This window comes from Episyrphus balteatus, chromosome 2 (genome assembly GCF_945859705.1).
Source record: "Episyrphus balteatus chromosome 2, idEpiBalt1.1, whole genome shotgun sequence".
Lineage (NCBI taxonomy): Eukaryota > Metazoa > Arthropoda > Insecta > Diptera > Syrphidae > Episyrphus > Episyrphus balteatus.
Genome location: NC_079135.1, coordinates 26126031 through 26139715, shown reverse-complemented (window position 1 = coordinate 26139715; position 13685 = coordinate 26126031). Strand labels below are relative to the sequence as shown.

Below are 13685 nucleotides of genomic sequence, written 5' to 3'. Positions count from 1 at the left end.
GTTAACTCTTGTACTAGGGGCCCCCAAAATTAAATATTTAGAGACCCCTAAAATAAAAATTTTTTTAGCTTAGAATTGATAGTTCTTGGGGCCTCTTTTCTGAAGTAATAAATACATATTTTATTTTCCATCATTAGACATAATTTTTTTTATTTTGGGGCCCCTGAAAAATTATTTTTAGAGCCTCAAAATTAAGTGCTTAGAGGCCCCTAAAATATAATATAATTTTCTTGGAGCCAAGAATCTGTTCTGAAGTAATATTCGGAATGCCATCAATAACGTAATGTTTTTACTTTGGGCCCTGATGTATTTATGTTGGGGCCCCTGAATTTATATTTAATTTTCCATTTGATTGTTTTGAACCACTTTTGAAGATCCTCAAATAATATTTTTTTGCTTTTTTGGGGCCCCTAATGTATTATTTGTGGTGGCAAAGATTTTTCAAGTAATTTTTTTTTGGGGCCCTAAGATAAAATTATAGTTTTTTTCTTTTAAAAAAGCAGTTTATTTTTTTTTTTGGGGCCCCTGGGGTAACTTTTTTTAAAATCAATATACATATATTGTGTGGCTACCAATGAATTATACATTACACTGAATGACATAATTTGTCTCCCTGGTTACTTCGTAACTCAATTTATGCTAACAGTTTTTTTTCCCTGCATTGTCTCCAGTGGGGGCCCTGGGGTCGGTCGGGGGCCCCGGGGCACCGCCCCGCTTGCCCCAAGGGAGTGTACGCCCCTGCACCCAGAGAAAAAGTCGGTGTAAAATTGCCTTAGACGCCTAAGGCAAAATTTTTTCTATGAATGTTAGTTTTCGAGCATAACTTGCCTTAGTTCTAAGGCAATTTATGCTCGAAAATCCTAAGCTAAATTTACCTAGAATAGGCTAATTTGCCTTAGATAGATAAGGTGAATTTTTTTCTATAGATGTTATTTTTCGAGCATAACTTGCCTTAGGACTAAGGCAATTTTTGTTAGTTTTTTAACCTAGAACTAAGGTAATTTTACCTTAGGCCTAACAAAATTTTACCTAGGGCTTCAAATGTTAGTTTTCTAACACAATTTTGCTTAGGACTAAGGCAATTTATGTTAGACTTTTACCTAGGACTAAGGTAATTTTACCTTAGGCCTAAGCTAATTTTTTTTTTTGGGGAAAATTTTCCTCAAATGTTAGTTTTCTAACACAATTTTGCCTAGGACTAAGGCAATTTAAGTTAGACTTTTACCTAGGACTAAGGTAATTTTACCTTAGGCCTAAGCTAATTTTTTTTTTGGGGAAAATTTTCCTCAAATGTTAGTTTTCTAACACAATTTTGCCTAGGACTAAGGCAATTTAAGTTAGACTTTTACCTAGGACTAAGGTAATATTACCTTAGGCCTAAGCTAGTTTTTTTTTTTTTTGGGAAAATTGCTTTTTGCGCCAAAAAGAATGAAATGTTTTCCTTTTTTCTTCAATTAAAAAAAAAAGAAAACACTTCAATGACTAAAACGATTATTGAAAAACAATAATAAATTTGTGTTTTTTTTTTTCCTTTGTAGGTATAACGAAAACACACATATTTTGTTCGTTTTTTAATAATTATCAAAAAATGTTTTTTTTTTCACTTTCAACGAAATTTCGTTATTGTTGTTGATCGGCCATCATGGTTTGATTGAAAGAATTTTTAACCTAGGGCCTAAGCAAATTTTACCTAGGCCTAACGTAATTTTCCCGGCAAAAATTTCAAAATTTCTTGGTTACCTTAGGCCTAAGCTAATTTTACCTAGAACTAAGGCAATTTTCCCTCCAAAAGTGCGAAAATAAATAAATGTCTGTAATTAATTAAATTATTTAGAAATACAAATTTTTCTTTAAATAAATAATTTGTTTGATATGAATAAATCAAATAAATATATAGTTACACATTTGTATTTTAATTTCCGACAGAATATATTAAATAAGTTTTTTTGATTTTCGCTTTCGTTTTGAAGTTATAGCGACTTTTGTGAAAAAAAACATCTCTCAAACAAAGACATGAATTTTTTACTTTTTTCGTCATATCTTTTCTATTTTTGCTTTTTTTGAAAAATTGTCAGATATAAAAGTTGTAGATTTTTTAATTTCCGACAGAATATATTAAATAAGTTTTTTTGATTTTCGCTTTCGTTTAGAAGTTATAGCGACTTTTGTGAAAAAAAACATCTCTCAAACAAAAAGACATGAAATTTTTTCTTTTTTCGTCATCTTTTCTATTTTCTATCTCGCAAACAAAAAGACATGAAATTTTTTCTTTTTTCGTCATATCTTTTCTATTTTTGCTTTTTTTGAAAAATTGTCAGATATAAAAGTTGTAGATTTTTTGATTTCCGACAGAATATATTAAATAAGTTTTTTTGATTTTCGCTTTCGTTTAGAAGTTATAGCGACTTTTGTGAAAAAAAACATCTCTCAAACAAAAAGACATGAAATTTTTTCTTTTTTCGTCATCTTTTCTATTTTCTATCTCGCAAACAAAAAGACATGAAATTTTTTCTTTTTTCGTCATATCTTTTCTATTTTTGCTTTTTTTGAAAAATTGTCAGATATAAAAGTTGTAGATTTTTTGATTTCCGACAGAATATATTAAATAAGTTTTTTTGATTTTCGCTTTCGTTTTGAAGTTATAGCGACTTTTGTGAAAAAAAACATCTCTCAAACAAAGACATGAATTTTTTACTTTTTTCGTCATATCTTTTCTATTTTTGCTTTTTTTGAAAAATTGTCAGATATAAAAGTTGTAGATTTTTTAATTTCCGACAGAATATATTAAATAAGTTTTTTTGATTTTCGCTTTCGTTTTGAAGTTATAGCGACTTTTGTGAAAAAAACATCTCTCAAACAAAAAGACATGAATTTTTTACTTTTTTCGTCATATCTTTTCTATTTTTGCTTTTTTTGAAAAATTGTCAGATATAAAAGTTGTAGATTTTTTAATTTCCGACAGAATATATTAAATAAGTTTTTTTGATTTTCGCTTTCGTTTAGAAGTTATAGCGACTTTTGAAAAATAAAATATCTCACAAACATTGAATTAATGAATGGTTCATAGATTTTAGAGTGACTCAAGCTTTGGAACGATAGAGACATAACTAAATGAAACAGCGCATAATGTGTGCTTTTTGGTAATAAATAATGTGTTTTAAATAAATACGAAAATTGTATAATATTCCATAATATTCATCAAATCAGATGTTTGGGATCACCAAAATGTAACTAGGAAAACTTGAAAATATAATTTTTGAGAAATTTTGTTCACTCTAATTTTAACAAAGTCAAATAATAGTTCTAGTTAAAAGTCGCGTAAACTTTATGAATAATAAAGAAAACCAAAACAAAAATCAAGAATACATGTATTGAAAAATTGATTGTCAGAAATAAGATTTATGTGACAAATGCAGTAAAAATGTAAAATGATTATAATGATTTACTTTTTTCAATTATTGCCCCAAATACCCCTTAAGGATGCGCCCGTGTCTGATTTTCCCGCCACTATTATTCTATTATAACTTTTACCAAATCAAATTTTACCTAGGCCTAAGCTAATTTTACCAAGGCCTAAGCTAATTTTACCAAGGCCTAAGCTAATTTTACCAAGGCCTAAGCTAAGTTTACCAAGGCCTTAGGTAATTTTGCCTAGGCCTAACCTAATTTTACTTATGGATCTAAGGTAAATTCACCTTAAACTATTAAATTCATTTATCTGTTAATTAAAAGTAATTTACATTATTAGTTGACTATTTGACGCCTTTGTCCTACTTTTCGCAATGTAAATATAAACGAACGAAAATAACCAAAATATGCATTTGTTACCCTGCTTCACTTGCTTTTATTCTTCTTCACTTTATACCCAAAATGCCCCTTAAAGATACGCTCATGTCTTGTTTTCCCTCCAAAATTATTAGTTATAATTTTTACCCAAGCTAATTTTACCTAGGCCTAAACCAATTTTACCTTAGGATCTAACATAAATTTACCTAGATCTAAGCTAAATTTACCTAGGTTCTAAGCTAAATTTACCTTAGGCCTAAGCTAATTTTTTAGTGACGCCATCAAATCACCTTAGAACTAAGGTGATTTTGTGTTAGTTTTGTTAGAATTGCCTTAGTCCTAAGGTAAATTCTCGCTTTTTACCTAGGACCTAAGGTGATTTTGTGTTAGATTTTTGGAATTGCCTTAGGCCTAAGGTAAATTCGTTCTCAGATTCCGTTAGAAAGCGTGCTTGCACATGATTCTCTTCGTAAATTCATGGCGTGCAGTTCAGTTTAGTGCTAAGAAATATTAAACGTGTAAAAATTGTTTTAAAAAGTGAATTATAATATCAATAACCAAGGAAAAACAAAGAAAAGAAGACATAAATACTGTGAACCAGTTAATTAAAACAAGCGTTTTGGAAAATATATCAAAGTAAGTAAGTAAGTAAAGCAACAATCTTTTTTACAATTTTATCATTATATATTTGCATTTTTATTTCACTCGGAGTAAAGTACTTATTCAACATTTCTTTTTTATTTATTTATTAATACAAATCGTGTGAACTACTCCGTTAAATTAAATTTATCTTACAAAATAAGTTTTATTTTGGGCAAGTTTCCTTTTTTATTTGATCTTTGCTTCTGTCCATAAAGATAATTCTGTGATTTAAAATTATAGCTATGAATATTGCATTAAAGCAGCGCGGCAGCCGGCATGATTATACCTTATTTAAATAAAACGAAATCGAAAAAAAAAACTAACCAAAAAATCAAGAGGCAACGCACTGTTGTCCAAAATGACTTATCTCGTTGCAAAAATCATAACTTTTGAACGGATTGAGGTAGCGGTACAGTTTTTTTTTTAATTTGAAGGAAATTTCCAGGGCTGTTACACCAATGAATTTCAAGAAAATTGTTTTACAGGGTGTTTAGGAATCATCGGCCGAAAACCGATTTTCTTAAAAAAAAAATATTTAAATTAAAATTGGTATGCCATTTTGTAGAAATCACTAATTCACATCTAAAAAAAGTTCAGATTACACTTTTCCATGATATTACGATTATAGAGAATGCCAAAAAAGTTGGTCCCGGAAGTCCGTCTGTCTTTCTGTCTGTATAAGGATCTACATCCTAAACGGATGGACCGATTGACTTCAAATTTGGTATGTAGCATTTTTTGGAGACCCTCCAGAGGTGTTTTTGGAATTAATTTTTTTGGGCCAAAAATAACGGTACTTGTCATACACCAATTTCAGTAAAGCTGTAATTGCTCAAAAACGGCTCCAACGATTTTGTTTAAAAAATTCAAATGTAAGTTTGAAAACAAGGTCTATCTTCTAATGAAAAAAATTTTTTTGGAAAATCATTATTAACGGTACCTGCCATAGAACGGTTTTTTTTAAATCCGATATTCTCCGAAACGGCTTATTCGATTTCAACGAAACTTTTTTTGAAGAAGCACTTATATAACTCAAATATAAGCCAAAAATAAAATTTCAAAAAAAATAATTTTTGGATTTTTAAAAAAATTTTGAAATTTTTTTTTTGAAAAATAAAATTTTCGAAAACGGGACATTGTATTTTTTTGAAATTTTGTTTTTAGATGTGGATTAGTGATTTCTACAAAATGGCATACCAATTTTAATTTAAACATTTTTTTTAAAGAAAATCTGTTCCTTCTGCCTTCATTTTTTTTCAAAGTACAAAATCTCGGCAGTGCGCAAGCATGCGCAGCTAAATATTTTTATTTTGAATCAACAATTGATTGGTACACATACCCTATTCGGCTTAATGAATGGAACCGAATGGATTTTTTACGGTACCTGCCATAAAACCGTTTTTTTTCAAATCCGATATTCTCCAAAACGGCTTATTCGATTTCAACGAAACTTTTTGTGAAGAAGCACTTATATAACTCAAATATAAGCCAAAAATAAAATTTCAAAAAAAATAATTTTTGGATTTTTAAAAAAATTTTGAAATTTTTTTTTGAAAAATAAAATTTTCGAAAACGGGACGTTGTATTTTTTTGAAATTTTGTTTTTAAATGTGGATTAGTGATTTCTACAAAATGGCATACCAATTTTAATTTAAACTTTTTTTTTAAAGAAAATCTGTTTTTGGCCGATGATTCCGAAACACCCTGTGAAATAATTTTATTGAAATTCATTGGTATAACAGCCCTAGAAATGTCCTTCAAATAAAAAAAAAAATTGTACCGCTAACTCAATCCGTTCAAAAGTTATGATTTTTGCAACGAGATAAGTCATTTTGGACAACCGTGCAACGCTTGAAAATTGGAACAAAAGGTATGCTTTGTACATAATTACATATCATTATTTTGCCATTTAAGTACCAGGCATTTATAATTTTATGCCCACAGAAAGTATTTGCTCTGAATTTTGAATCTATATACTTATATGTTTGAATTCAATGAGTTTCTGGCTTCATTTTGTTCAATTTTAAAATACTTATTTTTTTCTTATCTATTAAAATTGTTTTTCTTACATATAGACTCATTAAAGCCGATCAACAATTCAAAAATCACCATTCCTTGACATAGAATAAGACCCAAAACTAGAGCTGATAGAAGAAACGTGAAAAAACGAAAACAAGATTGGTCAGGAGTCAAAGAAATAGGTATGATTTCAATCAATGATTAGATTTTTAAGTACTAGCCCTGTATATGTATATCTATGCCGCCGGGTACAAAGTGATTAAGTCAAAAAGTTGTAATCTTCGGGTTTTGAACAATAAACACTTTATTCTCTTTCATTGCGCATCAAAAACATAAAGCTAGAGCAAATCATTTCTATAAAAATAAACCGATCAGTACTGAAAACCCCTTTGTACCCAGCGGAAAAGTCATAAAAATTTGTCCACCGAAAAGTTTTAATTGTTTTTTTTTTACTTTTGGGAGCTGATAACTCAGCAGCTTCACAAAGTCCAAACTCATTTTACATGAACTCAATTCGAAGACCAATTTGACCCAGTTACTTACTTACGTGGTTCATTTTGTTCAATTTTAAAATACTAGTTTTTTTTTTAACTCTATTAAAATTTTTTCCCTATACTTTACATATAGACTCATTAAAGCGGATCAACAATTTAAAAATCACCATTCCTTCACGTAAAATAAGACCCAAAACAAAGCTGATAGAAGAAACGTGAAAAAACTTTAACAAGATTGGTCAGGAGTCAAAGGAGTCAAAAGGTATGATTTTCAATCAATGATTAGGTATTTAAGTACTATCGATATAGAAGAATATGTCCACAGAAAGTTTTTATTGCTTTTTTAAGTTTTGTTAGCTGATTGCTTTGCAGCTTAACAAAATCCAACCCCATTAAACATAATTTTTTGAATTTCATATCTAAATTTGTAACAAAACTTAGTTAAATTTGCAATCTACAATTTTATCTTTAACTTTAATCGCAATCGATTTTTTTGTATAATTAAAAATTACAAAGTTTGATTTGAAACAATTTAAAAGTAAGAAACTTTCTCACTTCTACTCGGCAGCTACTGAGTCAAGTTTGAAAACTTAATCATTTTGAATTAAACATTTCAGTTCTTCAAATCATTCTTATTCTTGATCTAAGGATTATTCTACTTTTTTTTCTATGAGCGATAATAATTTTTCAATTGGCACCGAACTATTAAATAGTGATGGGAACTATCCAATAAAAAGAAAAACTATGAATTTAAAATATAAATTTAAAACATTCATTCATTCGATAAATAATTCATTTATTCATTCATTCATTTAGTTATTATTTTCATTCGAATAATTTTTCATTTGATAGTTTTTTATTCGATAGTTTTTTCATTTGAATAGTTTTCTTAAACGATAGTTTTTTCATTCGAATAGTTTTTTCAAATGATAGTTTTTTCATTTGAATAGTTTTTCAAACGATAGTTTTTTTCATTTGAATAGTTTTTTCAAACGATAGTTTTTTCATTCGAATAGTTTTTTCAAACGATAGTTTTTTCATTTGAATAGTTTTTCAAACGATAGTTTTTTCATTTGAATAGTTTTTTCATTTGAATAGTTTTCTTAAACGATAGTTTTTTCATTCGAATAGTTTTTTCAAACGATAGTTTTTTCATTTGAATAGTTTTTTCAAACGATAGTTTTTTCATTCGAATAGTTTTTTCAAAACCGATAGTTTTTTCATTTGAATAGTTTTTCAAACGATAGTTTTTTTCATTTGAATAGTTTTTTCAAACGATAGTTTTTTCATTCGAATAGTTTTTTCAAACGATAGTTTTTTCATTTGAATAGTTTTTCAAACGATAGTTTTTTCATTTGAATAGTTTTTTCAAACGATAGTTTTTTCATTTGAATAGTTTTCTTAAACGATAGTTTTTTCATTCGAATAGTTTTTTCAAACGATAGTTTTTTCGTTTGAATAGTTTTTTCAACCGATAGTTTTTTCATTTGAATAGTTTTTTCAAACGATAGTTTTTTCATTCGAATAGTGTTTTCAAACGATAGTTTTTTCATTCGAATAGTTTTTTCAAACAATAGTTTTTTCATTCGAATAGTTTTTTCAACCGATAGTTTTTTCATTTGAATAGTTTTCTTAAACGATAGTTTTTTCATTCGAATAGTGTTTTCAAACGATAGTTTTTTCATTTGAATAGTTTTCTTAAACGATAGTTTTTTCATTCGAATAGTTTTCTTAAACGATAGTTTTTTCATTCGAATAGTTTTTTCAAACGATAGTTTTTTCATTCGAATAGTTTTTTCAAACGATAGTTTTTTCATTTGAATAGTTTTTCAAACGATAGTTTTTTCATTTGAATAGTTTTTTCAAACGATAGTTTTTTCATTTGAATAGTTTTCTTAAACGATAGTTTTTTCATTCGAATAGTTTTTTCAAACGATAGTTTTTTCATTTGAATAGTTTTTTCAAACGATAGTTTTTTCATTCGAATAGTTTTTTCAAACGATAGTTTTTTCATTCGAATAGTTTTTTCAACCGATAGTTTTTTCATTTGAATAGTTTTTTCAAATGATAGTTTTTTCATTTGAATAGTTTTTCAAACGATAGTTTTTTCATTTGAATAGTTTTTTCAAACGATAGTTTTTTCATTCGAATAGTGTTTTCAAACGATAGTTTTTTCATTCGAATAGTTTTTTCAAACGATAGTTTTTTCATTCGAATAGTTTTTTCAACCGATAGTTTTTTCATTTGAATAGTTTTCTTAAACGATAGTTTTTTCATTCGAATAGTTTTTTCAAACGATAGTTTTTTCGTTTGAATAGTTTTTTCAACCGATAGAGTTTTTTCATTTGAATAGTTTTTTCAAACGATAGTTTTTTCATTCGAATAGTGTTTTCAAACGATAGTTTTTTCATTTGAATAGTTTTTTCAAACGATAGTTTTTTCATTCGAATAGTTTTTTCAAACGATAGTTTTTTCATTTGAATAGTTTTTCAAACGATAGTTTTTTCATTTGAATAGTTTTTTCAAACGATAGTTTTTTCATTTGAATAGTTTTCTTAAACGATAGTTTTTTCATTCGAATAGTTTTCTTAAACGATAGTTTTTTCATTCGAATAGTTTTTTCAAACGATAGTTTTTTCATTCGAATAGTTTTTTCAAACGATAGTTTTTTCATTCGAATAGTTTTTTCAACCGATAGTTTTTTCATTTGAATAGTTTTCTTAAACGATAGTTTTTTCATTCGAATAGTTTTTTCAACCGATAGTTTTTTCATTTGAATAGTTTTTTCAAACGATAGTTTTTTCATTTGAATAGTTTTCTTCAACGATAGTTTTTTCATTCGAATGATTTTTTTTATGTGATAGTTTATTTGATAGTTTTTATCCGAATTAATAAATGAATGAATGGATGAATGAACTATCCGATAGTTCAAATCATTCAGTTCCTAACTATCGATAGTTCAAATCATTCGATAGTTTCCATCACTACTATTAAATGACTAAGATAATTCTTTTTGAAATTAAAATACTTAATAGATTTAGTTCCGAAATAAAAAAAAAAAAAACAATTCTTATTCTTATTACAGTCAACAAGTTGAAAATGCATTGCGTTATCTGCTCAGAAGAATTTAATTGCTTAGAAAAATTATTCATGCATTTGAAAATTCTACATAGTTGTGATAAAAAAAGCAATTTGAAATGCTTTGAAAAATCATGTCAACAAATATTTAATGGATTATCTTCATACAAAAGACATTTAGGGGTCGTACATGGCAGAGGTCGTAAAAATGTTTCCTACAGAAACCGAGATGCAAAGGGTTTGCGACGAGCTGAAACATAACCGGGACTGGGAAACAGTTACTAAACAATTGATACACACTATGCCATTCAGGAGGGATATAATTTCCCAAAGCTCTGACATTGACCTCCAGACAGTCCTTCAGGAGTGGCCGCTTTACAAATATTCACGAGCGCCAGAACTGGTAAGAACATTTAATAGGTTTTTATAAGATCAAGAGCGCATTTTGTTAAAACGCTCGACGCTTTCTGATGTAACCATTTTTGATATTAGCCAATTAAATTGGGATAAAAGAGTATTTTCAGTTATATAAACTGTGTATATATTTTATATCACTAAAAAATTTCTTTAACTTTAATTAATTACATTGATGTACACAATATCTATAATCTTCTACATAATAGTATGTTTTATTCTGTCTATTAACAGATTGCCATGGATTACAATTTTATAAAACCGAATAATGGGTTCGACTTCACCAAATGGGAACAATTTTCGAAAATAGCCCTAGAATTGTTCACAGCGAGGATCAAGTGCAGCGCTCTTAAATCATTCCTCAATGAATTCAGGGAGAATATTGACGACCTTGACATAGGTAGAACCTTGTTTTTATTTAAACTCTTTTTTTTTTAAATTCTGTTTTATTTTAATTTTTTAATTATTTTTTACTTATGACGTATTAATTTATTTTCAGATAACGTCAATATTGGCTATGCAACTCTGTTACATGGAGTGTTGCCTCCATCATCGCAGCAGTTTAATGGTAAATTGAAGAAATTTACAATTGAAGATTCAAAATCATCTTTCACTCTGGAAGTGGAATGTGCAGGCCAGGTCGAACCTATGCTAAAAATAAAAAGGGAGGAATGTTTAAAATCGAAAACAAAACTTCAGCCCCTAATAATTGTTGTTGGTGAGAGATTTCATTATAATAATTTTTATGTATCCTTGGACAATATTATGTTTAAATTAGATACTTATTTGGACTGCATTATTTTTTATTTAAAGCTCGTTTATGTATTAAATATTCAATACCCTCCACAGTGTTTTTCGGTATGGGTTTTTATACAAATGTTTTTCTTTAATATTCAAGACGGTAAAGAAATACCTTCTGTTTCAACTTTACTAAATGATATCAATGCATTAATTAATTAATTTATATCAATGTATTATTTTGTACAGTCCATGTTCTACATATACAGTACTGGACAAAATAAAATACGCACTATCCGAACTTTCTTATTTATGCTTTTCTCGCTCCCCAAGTCATCAATAAAATATTCTAAAGTAGTGATTAAGAAAGTCTAATACTATTCTTATACGGTTCTGTCGAAATAATGTAAAAAATGCTTGAAACGAGAGAGAAAATAATTTAAGTTCTTAATTTAAGTTCTCACTAAAGATTATTTTATTGATAACTTGGGGAGCGAGAATAGCATAAATGTGAAAGTTCGGATAGTGCGCATTTTATTTTGTCCAGTACTGTATTTAATGTATTGCTGAAGTGAGTTTGTAAAAAGAAAGCATGTTCTTCCATTAAAAAATCTAAGAGTAATTTATATTTAATCTAAGAGTAATTTATGTTTAAACAAACAAAACGAAAATAAATTATATTTATAATTATAAAATTACATGATTTTTTTCTTTTTATCAAAAAGGATTTTTTTCAGCTATGGATTCACCTAAGGAAATAGGTAAAAATTACCTAGGAATAAGGTAATTCACCTAAGGAAATAGGTAAAGATTACCTAGGAATAAGGTAAAATCTGCCTAGGAATAAGGTAATTCACCTTAGGAAATAGGTAAAATCTGCCTAGGAATAAGGTAATTCACCTAAGGAAATAGGTAAAAATTACCTAGGAATAAGGTAAAATCTGCCTAGGAATAAGGTAATTCACCTTAGGAAATAGGTAAAATTAGCCTAGGAATAAGCTAATTCACCTTAGGAAATAGGTAAAATCTGCCTAGGAATAAGCTAAATCACCTTAGAAACTAGGTAAAATCTGCCTAGGAATAAGCTAAATCACCTTAGAAACTAGGTAAAATCAGCCTAGGACTAAGGTAATTCACCTTAGGAAATAGGTAAAATTGAATTCCGAAAATGTAATTCACCTTAGGAAATAGGTAAAATCTGCCTAGGAATAAGCTAAATCACCTTAGAAACTAGGTAAAATCTGCCTAGGAATAAGCTAAATCAGCCTAGAAACTAGGTAAAATCTGCCTAGGCCTAAGCTAAATCACCTTAGAAACTAGGTAAAATCAGCCTAGGACTAAGGTAATTCACCTTAGGAAATAGGTAAAATTGAATTCGGAAAATGTAATTCACCTTAGGAAATAGGTAAAATCTGCCTAGGCCTAAGCTAAATCACCTTAGAAACTAGGTAAAATCTGCCTAGGCCTAAGCTAAATCACCTTAGAAACTAGGTAAAATCTGCCTAGGCCTAAGCTAAATCACCTTAGAAAATACGTAAAATCAACCTAGGACTAAGCTAATTCACCTTAGGAAATAGGTAAAACTTCGGAGGGGAAATTTTAAATCACCTTAGGAAATAGGTAAGATAGGTAAATTTTATGTTAGGATTTAGGTAAATTTGAAAATTTTCGATTTGCCTTAGGAAAATAGGCAGAATTAGCCTAGGACTAAGCTACCCCAAAATTGCCTTAGTCCTAAGCAGAGTTAGCCCCCGAAATAGGCTAATTTTACACCGACTTTTCTCTGGGTGTGCTTCTATCTAAAAAATGTCGGGTGCCATCCCGCAAATGTAGACAAGTACTCGGCAACCCTACTCAAATGCTAAAAAACCCAAAAATCACTTGTTTTTTGGGCAAAGTGTATAATATTTGATCGAGTTAAAGACTATAAAATACATCATGTTTAGCTAAGACTCCCTTCTATCTAAAAAATGTCGGGTGCCACCTCGCAAATGCAGACAAGTACTCGGCAACCCTACTCAAATGCTAAAAAACCCAAAAATCACTTGTTTTTTGGGCAAAGTGTATAATATTTGATCGAGTTAAAGGCTGTAAAATACATTATGTTTAGCTTAGACTCTCTTCTATCTAAAAAATGTCGGGTGCCACCCCACAAATGCAGACAAGTACTCGGCAACCCGAGTACTTGTCTGCATTTGCGGGGAGGCACCCGACATTTTTTAGATAGAAGAGAGTCTTAGCTAAACATGATGTATTTTACAGCCTTTAACTCGATCAAATATTATACACTTTGGCAAAAAAACAAGTGGTTTCTGCGTTTTTTAGCATTTGAGTAGGGTTGCCGAGTACTTGTCTACATTTGCGGGGTGGCACCCGACATTTTTTAGATAGAAGAGAGTCTAAGCTATACAGGATGTATTTTATAGCCTTTAACTCTATCCAATATTATACACTTTGGCCAAAAAACAAGTGATTTTTGGGTTTTTTAGCATTTGAGTAGGGTTGCCGAGTACT

The 13685-nt window shown here is 29.0% G+C and overlaps 1 protein-coding gene across 1 annotated transcript; it reads left to right on the top strand.

Moving 5' to 3' along the window:
• Positions 1 to 10082: 10082 nt before the first annotated feature.
• On the top strand, positions 10083 to 11417 carry LOC129910903 (uncharacterized). The gene is made up of 3 exons (XM_055988499.1): positions 10083 to 10422; positions 10668 to 10833; positions 10933 to 11417. Exons 1-3 carry the CDS (start codon positions 10210 to 10212, stop codon positions 11391 to 11393), a joined length of 840 nt encoding a protein of 279 aa, XP_055844474.1. The 5' UTR covers positions 10083 to 10209; the 3' UTR covers positions 11394 to 11417.
• The last annotated feature ends 2268 nt before the right edge of the window (positions 11418 to 13685 follow it).